Source organism: Anneissia japonica, unplaced genomic scaffold (assembly GCF_011630105.1).
Source record: "Anneissia japonica isolate Jap-2015-1 unplaced genomic scaffold, ASM1163010v1 scaffold287778_len1315358_cov176, whole genome shotgun sequence".
Classification (NCBI taxonomy): Eukaryota; Metazoa; Echinodermata; class Crinoidea; order Comatulida; family Comatulidae; genus Anneissia; species Anneissia japonica.
Window position 1 is genome coordinate 1,170,966 of NW_022702824.1, and position 19,017 is coordinate 1,189,982.

Genomic DNA, 19,017 nt, shown 5'->3' on the forward strand with positions numbered 1-19,017 from the left:
ACCGAGCTTGTTACTGTCACGCACTATGAAACTTTGGGCGATCTGACGTCATCATAGCCGAAGCACATGTCTAGTCTGCAAAACACCCCACGAAAATGGACCAATTGGCGGGCAGGCAGAGTTTTTGGGGGAGCGACCTGTTCTGTTTACAACTACTGCCGACCAGCAAGTGGCATTTCCCCAAAGAAGAATGTGTGCTAGGAAAAAAATAATCAGACCTAAAGAAATGCACGCAAAAACAATATAAAAGTCGCATCAGTTTTATTGGTAATAATTAAATTTGCTGAGCAGTACAGCAAAACAACAGGTACTGTATGTGTTGAATTTGCGTAGGCTAGGCAGTCAAAAGAATCCAGGGCTTTGATAAATTAATTAAATAGCTAGGCCCTGACTACAACAATCTTGTTCGAAATGGGTTCAGTACAAGTTTTACAAACTAAACTGGACGAAAAACTGAACATTGGAGCCAGTCCGGAGGGGTGTCTGTATTGTGAGAATAGACTGCAACTTAAAACATACGATCATGTGAGCCAAGTTCCACAGCGCGCTGTCTGAGATGTTAGTTTGACATGGCTAACTTGTTGCCGTACAACAAGGATTGAACTTCGTATTTTCCCACGGCTGTGTATTTTTCCCACGTGCGCTACTAAATTTGGAACTTCGACTTGCGTGGTTGAAATTACTTTAAAATCGGCCTATCCGGACCGGAAAATTCCGTCGATATAGCCGGAATTCGACTTATAAAAATTCGAATCAAACAAACAATTTACACAGTAATACATAGGAAAGAATTGGGACTTTTTCAAAAATTCGACTGACGCGAATTTTCGACTTAAACAGAGTCGACTTTGGCGGACTCGACTGTATAAGTAACTTGAGTTATTAGACAGTATTTTTGTGAATATAGTACTTAATTCTTCACTGATGCGTTAATAAAAATTGATAAGTAGGCTATAGCTGTTCATTTCTTGTTTGTTTAAGTATAATAAAATGTTTGTGTACCTTCGGGTGCTCAAATTAAAAGTAATATACGTTGAAACTCAAATAGGACATGCCTTTATTAAGAATATTTTTGTTTATTTACCTTACCCGTTATTGTCACCAAACACTTACTGAAGTCGTTTTGCTGAGATCGTCGGAGCGTCAGGGGCCCCTTGAACCCCACTGGGGCTCCGCCTCTGGACCCCGGAGGGGCCATGCCCCCTCCCCAACTGGTGTAGTCACGCATTTCAAATCTCTCAAGTTGGTAACTATGCAGGGCTACAGTTATTGGATGACCAGTAACAGTTGGTCCTGGCCCTGTGAGAAAAGACTCTGACTGATGAAATCTAGGAATAGGCCTTTCCTTTTCCACAAATTGTTAGACAGTGGTGCGTAACCAACAAAAATAAAAATTTGTTTTGAGGCTAAATTCTTGATCTCATGTTTTAAAAGAAATTTAGTAACTCCTTTAACGGAGAGTCGTGCCACGTTATTTTTTTCTGGAAAATGTTCTTAAAAGAATATTTTACTCCACTATGAATGAAAAATTGTTTTGACCTCTGAGACAAAAACCGGCACTGAAAAAACATGATCAGGTTTGGTGTCAGTAGAAAGGGAATTATACACTGGTCATTTAACTCCATTACACATACAGTATATCCTATGATACATATTTACAGAATTATAGATATAAATAAAGTAATGTGACACTAAAGGTCAAAAGGTCAAAAAATCAAACTCACCGAAAGGTGTTGTGCTCGGTATCGTTGGAAAAAACTTCCGATGCTGAAATATTGTTTTACAGTACACATATCATATCAGAGACTTGTTTTTCATTGTCTTGTAAAATCCAATTACTGTATGGCATACCATTTTAAAATATACAGGACCCAGTTGCATAATACTTGTGAGCTCTGTGGGGGGTGGGGAAGCCCCTACCTAGCACTTTAATACTGAGCCTTAACAGTGGCTTAACGCATGTTCTTTCTGGGCTAAGTCTGAGTCTAAATGGGCCCCCAGAGAGGGCTACTCTACTACTGTACAACACCTTGACAGTACAGTAACTTCTCAATGTTTTTCACCATAGAAACACACTCTATGGTATGTTTATTACAAGGAATCCTTCCAACTATGTCCCAGAATTTTACTATGAAGGTTTGACCAGTTATGTATTTGTGTACTTTTTGGGAAATGCTGAGTTCCTCCAAGTCCAAATTCACATTATCAACATTTTCACAAGTGTACAAACAGTACTCTTTTTCAGTACCCTCTCCCTTCCCTCTGAAAGTGATAAAAAAAAAATGTTGATTTCTTGCAAAGCCATTCTCCATTTTTAAAGTTAAAGCAAATGTACTTGGTTGCTTAAAAATGAATATTATATTTATATCCATGGTTACATTATAATTTTACCATTATTTTACGTGAATTGCATGTTATTTTGAATCAACATTTTTATGATATGTAAAAGTGTACAAATTTGTTTACCTCCTAGCATTCTGGTTGTACACTTGTGAAGGTTTTGATAATGTTGAACAACCCCTAAACATATTTTTATCATACACAACATGTTAAAATCGATTTAGATAATGATGATAGGCCTGCTAATAATTTAAATATTTAGATGATAACCATCGATTGGAAGTCCTCCATGAGAAGCAAACATAAGAATCAAGATATGATACAGTATAAGGAAAGTATGTAATTTCACATCGTGGGAAAAACCCAATTCAGGAAACAATACATTCCATTATAAATTACATTTGCACAAAGAAAGTAGGACATGGCAAGTTACCATTTACTGACAACATACTGTAGGCCTAACGTGGAGGTCCTCTATGAGACATAAACATAAGAATCAAGGTCAATATAATAGAAGAAAAATATCTAGTTTAACTATAGTGAAAAATGCCGATTCAGGAAACGATACTTTGCATTTTATACAGTTTCAAGACATGACGAGTTCTATTACCATTCACCGACAACAATAAATGTCAGTCGACCCTGCAAAACATTTGGTGCGACCCATAGTTTGAATACCAAGGCCTAACAATGCCAAAATGAATGGAAATTTAAATAAAATATTCACAAATTACAGGTTTCACAATTCCAATTTCGTTCTCAAAATCCTACTTTGTCTTAGCTTCTAGGCCTCTGGACCCAGCTGCGAGCCCTAAAAAGCCTCACCTAAACTTGCTTGGCTCACCAGCGCAGGTCACCTCCCATTCAAAAATCCTACCTACAGGCTTGCAAGCAACCTACAGTAATGGATGAAAAGCCTGCTAATTATATGCCTATGCAACTATTTGAGGACTGCTTTCATGCTACTTAATTAAATCCGTCAGTTCCTATCACACTCTAATTTTGCAAGAATTGAAATTTTGGTGGTGCCAGTTGCTTCCAGGGACTTGCTTTCACCACAGGCTGTAACTGCGGAATTTGAAGTTGTCAAGTTGAATTTATCTTCTCTAAGACTTATTTGAATAATGAATGTCCATATACTGTAATAGAGGGGTTTTCAACTGGCGGCTGCGGGCCATCTCCGGCCCGTGATTGTGTGTTATGCAGCCCGCGAGAACAAGCTAAAAAATAATATTTTCCGTTAGGCTTGAGCCTAGATTTCTAACCTTAATAATTTTACATTCTGTTTTGCCGACTATACCTATTGCCTCTCAAATTGTAGCGATTTATTTAATCAAGTTGGAAAAACTATGCAAAGAACTATGCAAAGAAAAACAGCAAAAAATCCACTTTTTGCTTCTCGCACAGTCACTTGCTTGATGTTTCAGGTCTAGCCGACCTGGGAAGAAAGACATCTCCCTCCCAAACCCTCCCATGGCTCGCACCTGCTGCACTCGGGTGGTGCTACCGTACGTGCCAATGTACACTTCTTGTCCAGGCCCTTCAAATTTATTCAATAAACAATAGCCCCTATTGTGATATAGTTGAGAACCCCAGATATAATACATTAAAAATAGTGTAAACAACATTAAGGGGAATTTGTCACTTGTGGATTCTACCACCTTTTAGACAAACTTTGATGTAAGGGGAAGTTACAGAACCAGAAACCAGAACCAGAAACTTCAAACAGTTTATTAAAGATTAGAAATTAGGGAAGATAATCTCATAAAATAAACCTATAATTTAGAAGTAACACATTACGAGTGAACAAATATGAATATGGATTATTCAATTCACCTTTTACATTAGGAAACACATGATATTGTACCATCTGTTTTTCTATAATACGGAAGCGTAGGGGAAATTATTAAATACAATAGGCCTACTGTATAGAATCGACAGGTGAACTATTAACAGAATGTACTGAAGAAAAGTAAATAGAACACAATTTTTTACTGTTTTTTTTTACCCCCGTAGCCAGGTGGGTTTTTAGGGGTTCAGGCGAACCCCCCTTTTTCAGCGAACCCCCCTTTTGCCAGCGAACCCCCTTAGCCAGAAAACGATCCCCGCAAGTATATTTACATAAATGGTTCTGTAACTTTTAAATATAATAACATTTTTCCTTGCCCTAATATATATATATTTCCATTGGAACTTAACATTTAAGTTATTTTGGTAAAAAAGTAAAATGTAGTCCTGTCAGTTGCTATTGTTTTTCTGCAATAAATAAGATATTATTTGCAATATTTCTCTTTTAAGCAAAGACCTTTTACATACCTCCATATTTTAATATCTATTTAGCGATCTCATAATGTGCAAGGTCTGTGTTTAGTACAGTCACCTAGTGGGTATTGCTAATTTTATCCCAGTTATATTTTTAGAGATAACATTACATAGTAGCATTAAAATGTTAAGCATTGCTTTTTAATAAAAAAAAATAGACCAGGCTATAATTGAGATAGGTGCCACTTGGAGAGGTAGAAATTCTCATATGGTTTTCCTAGACCAGTTTTTTATGGGGAATCAGAATATGTGAGGTAAAAGGGACGTAACCTGAGAACTTTCGCGTGAGGGCGCTTTTTTCAAAATGGCCGCTAAAATCCAATATACTACATATATATAGGTAAAATAAGCACAAAAGAGGTAGGTTTGACCAACTTTTGAATATGTAATGATAGGAGTAAAGTATAATTAGCTAAAGTTATTAATGTGAAGATGTCGAGAGGCAATTGAGGGCGCTTTTTAAAATGGCGGCCAAAATTAAAGAACAGCTTAACAGCGCGCAGCTTCAATACCCTAAATAAATTTGGTTAATTTACAAAACATTAACGTAATAACTGCTGTTGACTTTTTAAACCCAAAATAACATATTTTAGGGTGGTAAGCTAACTCACTTTTGGAAATGTAAGTAAAAATTCCCCCTTATATTAGTCCTTTTCTGTTTAGAAGAATGGAAAATATCACCAGAATCCTAAAAAAATCCAGCTTTCTTACAAATATCCGGTTGTTTTTCATTATTTTTAGCACACTGCAATCTGAAAGTCTTCGTCTTTATTATAAACAGTTCTTGGACGTCCATGGGCATCACTGTCTCATTATTTTTTTGCTTCATTTGATCATTCCATCTGTTGTGAATACTATTTTTATTGACCAAATCATTTACGTCTGCTTAATTTCCATTTTAGCGATTAAATTTGCTCAAGTGCTCAAGGGTCTGCTTGCAAACATGGTGGTAGCAATGATATGTCTGTGATCTTGTTGCCTCTATTGAACATTTGAACATTTCACATATTTGCTTGATTTGCACTTTTCCCCTTAACTCCATACCACAGTCTTCAAGTTCCTTAGACATCTTTTGTGACAGAACATCTAAAACTTTAAAGTTGCAGAAAGTGTCAACAAAACTTTTCCTTTGACTACAGAAGCACGAGATCCAATAAGGGATGCTTTCTTCGCTGGTGAAAGTTAATGTCACTTAATTTGAACAACTTTCGGTATTTGCCAGCGTTAGTGTCTAGAATGACTCTCTCTCCGCTGTCATAAAATAAGATATAAAGTAGCAACGACTGCAATATTGATGTCTCCAGAATGGAACGGTTGATATTTATGTATTGGTTGTAATTCCTTAAAGCATGCATTGCATGCAGGACGACTTTCGGCTCTTCTTTTCTTGGCTGCTACGAAGATCTGGAACTAATACAAAATCTCTTTCAGTGACAAGGATGCATTCTTGCCGATAGCAATATTCAAGAAGGCATCCAACCAGTTTGTCGGAATCCCAGTTTGCAGAAACTCAGTTTGCCGAAACCCAGAATGCCAAATCCAGTTCACTGAAATCATGAAATCCTATTTTCCCAAAACTCTGTTTTCCGAAACCCAGTCCAAATCTCTGTTTTGTGTTACAAAAGTACAGCATACTGTGCATTTGAAAGGAAGGAGCTTCATTTGTGTACAAATTAAAAAGAAAAATATTCGAAGACATCAAAGCTGTAGAAAAACACACTTGAAAGCATGGTTATCAGTTAAAATTAGAAATAAAATGAAATGAAATTAAGGATAAGCATCGTATTCTTCTAAAATACTCCCTATGCAAACCCTATCAGGATTGTTGTGCCAGGTCCCTGACCACCGAGGCTCTAGTCGGCCCCTTGAGTCAGACCCCCTGTCAACAAATTTCTGGAGCCACAATTGATATGTGTGTATATTGTAGATTATTATTAGTTTGTTTATTTCCTTTTAAATTCATATTTTTTTAAATATGAATTTATGTATTTATCATAGGTATGCTAATAAAACGTTTTAACTGCGAGGCCTATTAAATTGAATTTTATTTGCTGATAGCTAATTGATTTACAGATTAAAAGAAAAAGAATCATTTAACTAATAAGCCGATATTTTTTATACGAATACATAATAAGAGAGTGTTCCAACATGAATGTTATGCTGTAGTTAATGTTTTATGGCTTTCATTTTATTTTCCACAAAGTGGGTTTCAGCGCAAACTGGGTTTCAACAAACTGGGATTCGTAGTTTTTGATTCAGCAAACTGGCATTCGGCAAACTGTGTTTTGGCAAAGAGAAATCGAAAATCTGGCAGTCAGCAACCTGGGGTTCTACAATCTGGCGTAGAACCACCAAGAAGAAGCCGACACAAAAGTCTTCTGTATGCAAAGCATGCTTTAACGAATAACAACCAAGACATAGCAATAATCCGTTCTTTTTCTCGAGAAATCGGTATTACAGACAATTACACCCCGGCTTTCTTTCGTAAAGGAAAACGTAGCTTCTGTAATCATAAACCGAGTTTGTTGGAACTTTCAGCAACTTCGGAGTTTTATGTTCTGTCACAAAAGTTGTCTGAAGAACAAGAGTATGTCTCACTGCTGCTTGGAGTTAAGGAGAAAAGTGTAAATCAAGCAAGTAACATGTTCAATAGAAAGTTTTGCAGAGACAAGATCACTGACATATCATTGCTAGATGTGTATAAGAGACAGGGCCTGAACAATCATTATTATATAAATAATTATTGCAAAAGTAAGAAGGTTCAAGTGCAAAATACACTGATATATTTTAGGCAGTAAGATATTCCCTCGATAGACATCGTTCCAATGACTAGTGTACTGTATCATTGTGGAGAATTGCACTAAGACTAAAGTCCAAATCGCACTGGACATTTCTTGGTAAAACTAACCAGACCCCACTTAGATTTACAATTACTGTACTTACTGTAGTACAAGGTGCAAACAGCAAACTTTCCTCTCACAAAAACTTAGATAGCTGTTAGTTTAACCGAGTGGATTATGCCAACTAAAACTGACCAGGTTTACCGAGCAGAAAAGGCCAATTCGAACATACATAATACTCAGTGTCACAGATATCGCCCCCAATAGTTGATTTTCACAGCAGGCTTAGTTTTACCATTTCTCTAATGGTAAATCTTACCGACTCAAAAAATCCAAGTGCAGACAGCTGTGTAAGATTTACCAATTGGAATGTTACCTGTGATCTCAGTAAAATCTCTCCCTTTATAACAACATATTTATATATGTTCTTGTTTGAAGGTTTGCAGGGCACATACAGTATGTTGATGTTTGTGGTACACCACATGGTGGTTCTAAAAAGAACTGTTGTAGTTGAGAAAGTCTCAACGTTTTGATTGAGTTGCTTCAATTGTCTTCAGGAAAATAATTATCATAAACATATTCTTATTATTCCAATTCTTATTATTCCAATTGTTCCCATTTCTTGTTAACAGACTGGACTTCCCTTTTTAGTTGGCAGTCACTATCTTTGTAATCATGGGAGAGAAGGAGGCAATAAAAGTTGTCCAGAAGAGTCTGGGCAAGTTGGAGAAGATGAAAAGTTACAACAACAAAGATGCCATGAATGAATTAAAGATTATTGGTGACTGCTATTGGGATTTTGAAGTATTTAGAAAAGAAGTTGGAGAAGCATTAATTGAAGGAAAAGCTGCAGGTTTGTATAAACAAAAATGGAAGGGCAAATTAAATAATTTAAATGAATGACTACATTGGAAAAGGTAGTAATAAGAATCTCTAGACTAACATTAAGTTGCAAAGAGTTTTTTTTTTCTTGTTCTTTCCTTGTGCCATTTGGTAGTCACTTCTTTGAAGTCTGCAGAACTTAGGCGTTCAAAAGCAGGGGTCCCAAGTCACCCACGGGACTTTCCAAGAAAACAAGACGGTGCCGCACTCCCACGAGCCAGAAACAATTTTTCGGAGACTTCTGCAAATTTAGAATGCTTGTATGTTTTTTACAGACTTTATAATTATTTGCTAGTTAAACTCTAAAAGCTGGCAATGAGTACCATCAATTTAAGGTTTGTTAAGAAGCTCATTAAAACCAGATCTCCCATCTTGAGACCCATGTCATTGCTACTACCAATGACACTTTCAACAATATTTCTAATGTATGCACAGAAATGTTCATTCGCACCGATTCCCAAATTTCATGTCGAAACGCCTACCTAAGTGATTAGAAAATTTAATCATTGTGTTAAGAGTAGGGACGCTGGTGTTCAGCGCAATGAAAGCGTCGTCCAAATTTTGGTCCAGATCCGATGTAAATACAGCTTTACTCTGTAAAAGGATTTGTATTTTTTAAAATTAATTCATTATATTTTTTTTATGTTTCACTTCCCTCACTTCCTTTCACTTTTTTTTCCTTTCAAGACCTGTTTGTGAAAATTCTCAAAGATCTTGCCACACCCGGTTACTTCAAGAATGACGATGTCTGGTTTTCTGCATATTATGCCTTTAACAACTCGTGGAACTTTAGCGATGCCAGCTTGCATTTTGCTACTACTCTGGGAGATGCAGGCATGGTTAAGTTATGTGTTGGTATATTGGACACACCTGCGTATCGACAGAAGCTTGATAAGTCTAAGGTGAATCAACAATTCCAATATTTATTTGAATTTTTTTTTCTATTTTTTTATACATTAAAAATTTTTGTTGTACTCCATATTCTTTGTTGTTTCCTTATGTATTTTATTTAAAAAATTAATTGAAATATACTTGTAATTATTAAGGTTTTTCTTTCCTGCAGAACGTGGACTATATGTGTAAGGCGTGCATGAGTATATTGCACAATCTGAGTAAATCGGTTACACTCAAGCACTATTTCCGTGACGAAAAGGTTGTTGAAAAGATCCAGGTGTATGTGGAATGCGGCCCATTCCTGAAGGCTCTGACAATGATGGTGATTGCGGCTATCATTGAAGAGTCGGAAATGGCATACCTGAAAGACACAGGTGAGGGATTCCTTTAGTAGCATAACAAAAAACCTCGGGGGCTCCTGGCGAAGGCTTCTTCTACCCTGGGGGGAAAAGCCCCACTCCTTAGGTGTTACTTGTTATTTGTATAGCGCCTTTCTTTTCAGTTACGAAGCGCTGAAGTTCTTTTCCCTGGTGATTGGGTCCACGTGCTAAGTGTTGCTGCTGACAATCAGCGCAGGAGCAGGTAACCCCACCAGGTTCCCATTTATACTCCTGGGTGGAGAGAAGCAATGCAGATAAAGTGTCTTGCTCAAGGACACAAGCGAAATGCACAGCGAGGGATTGAAACCACGGCCTCGAGGCTGGGAAATCAAACCGTTTCCTCTGCGCCAAACCGCTTCTAGCCAGTGAGACCATAGCTGTTACACCACTGGATTCCTATGATACTAGACCACCACACACAATCCCACCCCTCCCCCTGAATGAAATCATCATCACTACGATATTTGTCCTTGAAACTCTCTAGAACCATGGTAGGGGCCAGGATTTTAAGTGTTAACACCATTTTCAATTATTTTATGCAAATAAGTCAGTTTCAGGTGGTCCAATTTTGTTTAAGTTTGTATGTTACTCAGGGTGATCCCTTAACAATTTTCCTGGGTCAGAAGATATATTTACTGGACTAAAACAACAATAATACAGTGTTTTTTTTTGTGTTTTTTTTTTGGTCAAGTAATTAAGTGACAAAAATGTTGTAAAGTACTGCTAATGTAATATAGGTATGTCAGAACCTACACAGTTTAGCACACATTTGTTTTTGCATTTATATAATAGTATTTGCTTTTTTCTGATATATATAATAGTTTTTAAATAAAAAATATGATTGACAGGCACAATTCAGTACCTAATTGAGATGTGTGAGAAGGCTATGCAGAGCAAGGACAGAAGGTGTGAGGGCTTCTCTGTAAAGGAGTTAGTTGAAGGTCTGGAAAGGCTAGCTGTTAATAAGGAAAATTGTAAAACAGTAGGTATCATTTCTTTAAGCCCTGTATTCGTGCAACAACTCAAACCAGTCACTCCTCAGAAAAATCTATCTGCTAATCGCCTCCGCGTAACTTCACCTACAGTTATTTCCTCTGAAACCGCTGGCAAGAATGTGCTCATCTTCCATGCACTGGGGTTTCTATATGTCACAAACACGATAGACTACATTTCTAGGCTGGATAATAGATGAAAACGAAAAAAAAAACCAGCCAAAAACCACCCAAAATGAGTACTTCCACGGCCATGTTTCATGAGGTGTTTACATCAAATAAAGACTACAACATCTACTCGGTTTTGTTTGGTTGTGTCAATAAAATATTGTGCCAGGCTGTCAAATAAACAGTTGTATCGCCGGAGGCTATGTTTTGCAGCTTTATTACGTCACATAGAAACTACAGTAAATCATCTCCTCGGTTGTACTGCTAGCTATATTTTACTGGGCGTTAGGCCTAAACTAGGTCCTAGGCTAGGCCGGCTCCCCTCCTCAAATCCGGGTAGATTTTGCTCAGGTCTATATGTATAACTATTATTCCATCATGCCATAGTGTATATAAAAGCTAGACTGAAGTTTAGGGTCAAGCCAGCTCTACCAATAAACACCTTGAATTTACGTGAATTGAAAGGTGTCTTTCTTTAATTATTACGTACCATTCCACTAAATTTGATGATCCGTTCATTAGTTCTTGGTTAATCTTGTTAACAGACGGAAAGACAACCTGACAGCAGTGCGGCGCCAGCGGGGGAAAACAGGCTGAACCCTCCCCCCCTCACCGGTCAGGTCAAGCCCTCCAATCAGACAGAGCTCGGCAGGCAGTCGGACTAACAAAATATGAAAATAGGCCCACGCCAAGCCAACACATGTCTGTCACAGTCTGAGAGTTTCATTTCTGGCTATCCAGAGGCTCCTATTCTTAAAAAAATCTCATTTTGGTAGGGGGAACACTCTCTCAAACCCTTCCTCCAGCTTGGGCCTACGAGCTCAAGTCCCCCCTTTCGGACAGCTCAGATCAAATCTGTAATAATTATAATAATAATGATCACTAATAATTCTTTATATTTTTGTGTTGAATTCTAGGTAATTGAATCCAAAGGACTGGAGACTTTGAAAAAAGTGCTGTCCTTCCATGACAACACTGAGCAGGTGCAGGCTATTAAAGCCATTTGGAGCCTGGCTTTTGATGAAGATTACAGTCGTCCTGCGCTAATTGCTGACCAAGGTATTTTACCTCTCTTAGAAAAACTAGCCAAGAGTGGTGACAAGGAAGTGAGGAAAAATGCCCAAGGAGCATTGTGGGTAGTGAAGGGGAACACAGACAAAGGTATTTAATTCCATATTATTAATTTTTCCTAATCCTCTTTGAGGCAACATTATATTAGCCTATCAAAATGTTGTGAAATTATTCTTTATTTGTGTATTTTATAAACATGATCAGTAGATGATTCAAAATTAATGAAGTAGGTAAACACATGTGACACCTTCACCGCCATCTACGCATTTGCACCTACCTCAAAGAAAATAGCTACCGGTAGTCGTCCATTTTTAGCATCTGCCTACTTCTGCCTTTGAATTAAATTCAGGTCCAAGTTCTGCAGTACAATTTTCCTATCACCTTTGAGGCAGGTGACGATTAGCCTATCAAAATATTAATGCAGTTATTTTTTACACCTGAATTTAATACAGGTCCAAATTTTGCAGTAAAATTTTTCCTATCTTCTTTGAGGCATGAAAAGAATTACAGTAGCTTGTCAAAATGTTATGTTACACCTGAATTAAATGCAGGTCCAATTTTTGCATTAAAATTTTTCGTATCTTCTGTGAGGCATGAAAAATATTAGCCTATCAAAATGTTAAGGCAGTTACTTTTCTCATGATCATGACCAGTGTCAGTGATAGGTCCTGAATATTTTTTGTCACACAATTTTTGGAAAATTATTTTCTGCTGAGCAAAACATCGTTCTCTTGTGTACGTCCCGTCGTGTTCTGTGTTGATTACCATAAAGAACATATTAATAGGTTCTATTTGTTCTGCTGCCGCTGTTGCATGCCGTTGGCGCATGATGTTGTCGCATGCTGCTGTTGAGTGTCGGTGTCGCGCGCAGGTTTGTGTGATGCTGTTGCGTGCTGCTGTCATGTGCCACTGTCGCGCGTCACTGTCGCGCGCCACTGTTGCGCTCTGTGTGAATGTGCCTTTTATGAGCAATACAGTGTTTCAATTATTATTTTTGTTAAATGATTTTTTCAACTTCAACTTAGACTGTTTACATTTATTGGTGAATACTTATTATTATGATAATTGCACCCCTTCTATTCAGTACATGTAGTTGCAGCTTCTAGTGAACTGAGGAAAAGAGATGAAAAGCATGTAATGATAAGCTATCAATGGGATGTCCAGAGCTTGGTTGTTAAGATTAAAGATGCCTTAAAGGTAAAACAAAAAAGATGTCTCGCACTTTACTCTTTTAACTGGACCTGAAAACAGGGATCCCAATTTGGAAGTTTCCATATCCAGGACATCTGTATTTAAATAAGATTTCCCATTCAATTATATTTAGCTGTAGTTGGTGATACCCATTACGACAAACTCAGAAGATATTTGCACGAGACTGTACAGATACAGATACACTGGCAGTGACTTCTAGAAGACAATTGTACTTTCTTTACAATTTCATATTATTGTTTGTAAAATAGTACAATGAACACTTCATAATTTAAAATACAATTATAATAACTTTTATATAACTTGTAGGTTACTGGTATTTTATAGCAACTACTGTAGCTCATGAATAAAACTACTTATGTTGTTATGTAAACAATCCCTCGTGAATATCGTACCTCGAATTACACATGAGGAATGGTTAAATAAATTTGAACAGTACTGTATAATATATAATATGTATGTATTATAAGAAAAGAAAATAAATATTTGTAGTAAATATGGTGATATCAGATCTGGCATTTACAAATTATCTTTTTTCAGGTCTAATTTTTGTGGTACCAATGCTTCGTACAATTGCCCTTATTTTATACTTCCTTCAGGATTGTGGCTACAAAGTTTGGATTGATGTAGAATCCATGGAAGGCTCTACATTACAGGCGATGGCAGAGGCTGTAGAGGATGCTGAAACTGTGCTTATCTGCATCACTGAGAAATACAAGTTTAGTCAAAACTGTAGAACCGGTAAGCAAGCTTATGCTGAGTGTGGTACTTCCAGTTACTACAATGCAGTTGGCACTAAGCATTAAGCAGATGTGAAATCAAAAGTGGCAAAAACTCTTAAACTTACTGGGGGCTTAGCCCATAAATCACCACAGCATAAGGGAACACCCCCGCTTATACCATTTATCTTCCGTCTCTCTCGATCCATAGCCTCAATTCCCCCCCCAACCCCTGCTAACAAATTCTACCGGGCCTGCTACTGGTGATATGACAATCATTCAACCTTAAAGTTCTTTGGTTGAATGTTTTTATATACTGTACTGTACATTAATACTGAATGAATATAATAATAATAATGATAACGATAATAATAAAATAAAATTTCACAATAGTTAACTGCACTGTCTAAATTGCTGTTAAGCTTCTGTTGTTTTTTCCTTTTTGGTTTTAGAGGCTGAATATGCCTTCCAGCAACGGAAGCATATTGTTCCATTGATGTTAGAACAGGAATACAAACCTGATGGTTGGCTGGGAATGATTTTAGGAACCAAGCTATATGTTGAATTCCGAGGCAATTATGATTTTAATCAGCAAATTCCTAGGTTAACTAAACAGATTGGACAAAAACAAGGTGTGAAAGGTATGTTGAATTTGTATGATCTTAGAAAATAATCTCTTCAGACCCTAATTTAAGGTGTCATAAAATTCTAGAGAAATGAAAGTTTGATTTGGATTTGAGCTATAAAATGCAATGTAGAAATTGAAATGGTAATACACCTTTTAGCTCTGCTCATTGGCCTAATAAGTGGATCCATTAACATTTCCAGCACACACTGACCAATATACTCAGTACCACATCTAAGAGTTTTTAAAAATAGGATGCATATAATATAAAGTTGACCCAATTTTTTGGAAAATTTCTGTCGGTCGCAGAGGGCAACAAAGCATTTTTTTTTTGGCCTTATAAAGACCTTTTAGTTATTTTAGTTGAATCCCGACACGATAGTGTACATTTCGATAGTTGGAGTATATATTATACTATTTTAGTACTGTATAACACATTTTCCAAGTATTGAAATGCACACCATTGTGTTGGAATTCAATATTTCGACATTAATTATGTCATCATTCCTGATAATGTCAAAATATTGAATCCCAACATGATGACATGCATTTCGATACTTGGGAGTATGTGTTGTACTTTCTTATCTGAGATTAATCAGTGGACCTTTCAGTTTTAATTATTTTTTATAATGTATTTTATTCAAAAGTCTTTTCCTATACAATATGTTGGATTTATTCAGAGGTTGTGACAGCTGTAGACTCACCTGATGTTGGCAGCAAACCTCCTACTGGTAAACAGTACTCTGTGATGAACTGGCCTAAAGATGGTGTTAGTAACTGGTTGGAAAACATCGGTCTTGAGAAGTATGTCCATAGAATGATCACCTTGACACAATGTCAACATTATCATAAGCTCTGCCTAGATTATCAAATTTTCTTTGACAAAAAAAATGTTGTATGCCCAAATATAGCCATTATGTGGCTATATATGGTCATGGTGTGATGTCATCATGACCATATTTAGGCGTGTCACATGCTTTTGTCAAATCAAATTTGATAGTCTGGACAGGGCTTTAAGCTTTGTCCACTCTATCAAATTTTATGACACAAAAATATGTTATGCCCATATTTGGCTGTAATATGACATCATCATGTCCAAATAAGGGCAGATCATGCCCAAATAAGGGCACATCACACAAATATTTGTCACATAGAATTTCATAGTCTTGATAGAGCTTTAACCTCTGAAGTTTTATTTATGAAATACATCGTGGATAAAATTCTAGTACAATTAAATAGATATGGTACTGGGTTAGTAGTACAGTAAAACATCATTAAATTTGAATTTTCTATGGTCTGATCATTGTAAATTTTGTTTGTTTTTAAATCAGCAATTTATATTTCCCTTATATCTAAGGTTCCCCCCCCCCCCAGATTCTTTATTCATATGAATAAATGCCTGCTTTGAATATACTGTATGCAAACTTGAAAAAAATTCCTCTGGAGCATCACTTGGATTACAAGTCTCCCTGAAATAAGCACTCCCCAAAAGGACTGTAAACAAGTCTAATGGAAGCAACATAATTCTCGACACATCCCATTAATGTTATGTAGAATTACCTGTTATCCAACCTGGTTGGGGTCAGTAAGTCTTTATAGTCACACACAAGGGAACTACAACACATAATTACCATCACAATAACACATCCCTTTCTACAGTGAAATTAGGGGTGTTTATATTAAGTGTATACATATTCATTTTACACCAAAGAAAATATACAAATCCCCCGAATAAACGCCTCTCTCAAATAAATCTCGCTCAAAAGCCCTTCACAATATTAAAGACCCCGGGGCATTTATTCAATACGGTATTTTAATTAGTAACTGTTTTTTTTTTCTGAACTGAGGATGTAATTTTGAGTAAAAAAAAAATATATATATACACAGGGTAGCAAAGTGATATTTAAAATGTATAAATAACCTAGACAAGAGGTTTCTATGTGTGCTAATTAATTACTGATGATAGAGGAAATTGACGTTGAGGGCAGTATATTGACAACTACCTACAGTATTCAGAGCTGGCCGTCAATTCGGCTCTAAACCTACTCAAGATTACAGGGAGGCATACAGAAGTGTAGCTAACTTTACCAAATATAGTGTATACATTAAATGTACACACAAAATTGTATTCATTCATTTCTTACCATATAGTTTGATTTACTAACTAGTTAGATGAGATTGCAGACCTATAGGCCTAAATGTGTTTAATTGTATAGCAAAGTATTTGTGCGTTTTAGTATTAAATTTTATTTCTTATAAATGTTTTGTTAATGGGCAAATTGTTTGTTCACAGATTACAAACCAATCTACGCAATATAGTACCTTTGGCTTCGCGTGCCAGGTTTTTATCCTTTGATACTTTTATTAATACGATACGATACGATAATACTTTATTGCAATTTGATCAAATACAGTACGAAGTTGAGCATAAAAAATTACCAAATAAGAATCAACAGAAAATGAAATCTCGAATACAATTAAAATAAGAGGGACAAAGGGGAAAAGTGGAGGACAACCAAACGGATACACAAATATTAAAAGGAATAAAAGACACTAAAAGCATTTGGGGTTAAACAACCGGTTAAAACAAAGCATCCGAGACAGGCAAACACCTAAATAAGTCACAATAAAAATCATTAAAATTTATAACTTATAATTATTAAACATTAAATTTATTAATTTCTTTTCATTACAATAATTAAATATATTACCAAAATTATCATTAAAATCTATAAATATTCTAATTATTATTAACATTGGGTTCATTATATTATTTTCATTACTCTATTTAAATCTATTTGATCATGTCAAGTCATGATACGTGATTAAAAATTACTTTACTTAGTCAAACTGTAAAGTAAAAGCTATAGAATAACCTGTATATACATATCATACCATACTGAAAAATCAAATTTCGACAACACATTGGTTTGTCTTTAACATACACAATAATTCTCCAATATACATTTATCTTTAGAAGGTAAAGATATCATGTTAGCTACTGGACACTTGTTTTAGAATGTCCTATTCGGCCCCTCTAAACACCACTCTATGCTTAGTAGTAGTATTGCTTGCTTTTGTGTCAACATGGTCAACTGAGGATTAGGCGCGGATCCAGAGTTTACCCTATCTTCCTTTGGCGGAAAGTTGTAGTTTTCTAGATGCTTCGAGATGCTTTCTGAACTTAATAGTTTTCCCTATACTTTACTATCGAAAATTCATAATGATGAAGATGATGATGAAAAGGAGGAGGCAGCATAACAAGATGATGACAAGCCCCTCTGCAAGATTAATTACCGTGCCCTTTGTTGTGTAGTGTCAACCGAGGCCTGCAACCTAAGTTACGGTGTTTAGTTGTGTTGTGTTTTAAAATAAAGCCCAATTAAGGAAATTTAAAAAAAAAATGGTCGTTAAAAGGTGTGTGAACAACTTCGTATTTCCTGGTACTAGAGGAACTTGCCAAGTGGGCTTGTAATCACTTTCCCTTAGACTCTCCTTTTCCTCTCTGCAACTCACTGGAAGCTCCGACATTTTAGCTTTACACGAGCCGCATTTAATTGAATTTAACAAAAGTAAATCAAAAACAGACATATAAATTATTTTAATGAACACAGTAATCAATTGACGTCTAACATTTTGATTTTGTTGTCTATAATTTTGCAAAAAAGAGAAAATAAAGCACATTAAACATGTGTTACATTAACAGATTGCCTTACACGTTGTCATTCAAAACTTACAATATAAAAGTGAATTAAAATTTACATTAATTCCAAGATATTTTGTGTACTTGTAAAATCTTGCATTTTAATGTGTCAAATTTAATGTCTTTGTTTTTGTGAACATGTTAAGCTGAAAAAAAAAAGCATTTCGGCAAAATGTACCTTCGGCGAAACGTAACGTCCTTTCGGCCAATAAATACTCTCACTTTACTAAATAGTTATCAATAGAAAAAACATAGAAAGGAAAAAAAATATATATTTTATTTCAAACATTTGTTCAACCGGAACGCTTTGTTCTCATTTACAGGCGAAAATTACAAAAATTAGTATCAAAAATATAATATAAGGTATAAAAACATTTTTCAAAATTATTATTCTTAATATTGTCATTATTACTATGTGTAAAAGTGCTTGTTTACGTTTTGGTTCGGCAGGTATGACGTCATCACCTAATTAGCATATTGTTTACTATGAATAACTGAACCAACTGGGCGATGCTATAATATAGGCCTAGTCTTTTTTAATTTTATTTTTAAATTTTATTCAGGTATAAAAATAATACAAAAGGTACGGTAGCCAAATGCTAAAATTATTGTATTTTCAAAAATATAAAGGCCTTAATTACAAATAATGAAATTACACAAAAACATTAAAATACGCATTTACAAATTGAGAATGAATATTTACAAAATACGTAAAAGATTACATTAAATATATAAAAATATAAATAAAAATAAAAATTCTGGAAAACCAACAATTTGGCACTATATGAGTCCGAAAGCCGGTGGTGCATTGGTCCCAAGAGCAAGACAGACCAGGACCGGAGAGGATCAGGAATTGAGCAGCCAGGTAATAT

General features: G+C 35.8%; 1 protein-coding gene across 1 annotated transcript; it reads left to right on the forward strand.

Annotated features, from left to right (window-relative positions):
- Positions 1 to 8,133: 8,133 nt before the first annotated feature.
- Positions 8,134 to 15,361, forward strand: LOC117104068 (the record flags this gene model as incomplete). Its single annotated transcript, XM_033244726.1, has 9 exons — positions 8,134 to 8,355; positions 9,072 to 9,286; positions 9,448 to 9,652; positions 10,507 to 10,640; positions 11,736 to 11,979; positions 12,974 to 13,086; positions 13,698 to 13,839; positions 14,270 to 14,458; positions 15,123 to 15,361. Coding segments are annotated over exons 1-9 (1,659 nt in total), but the record flags the coding sequence as incomplete, so codon positions are not given.
- Between the last annotated feature and the right edge of the window lie 3,656 nt (positions 15,362 to 19,017).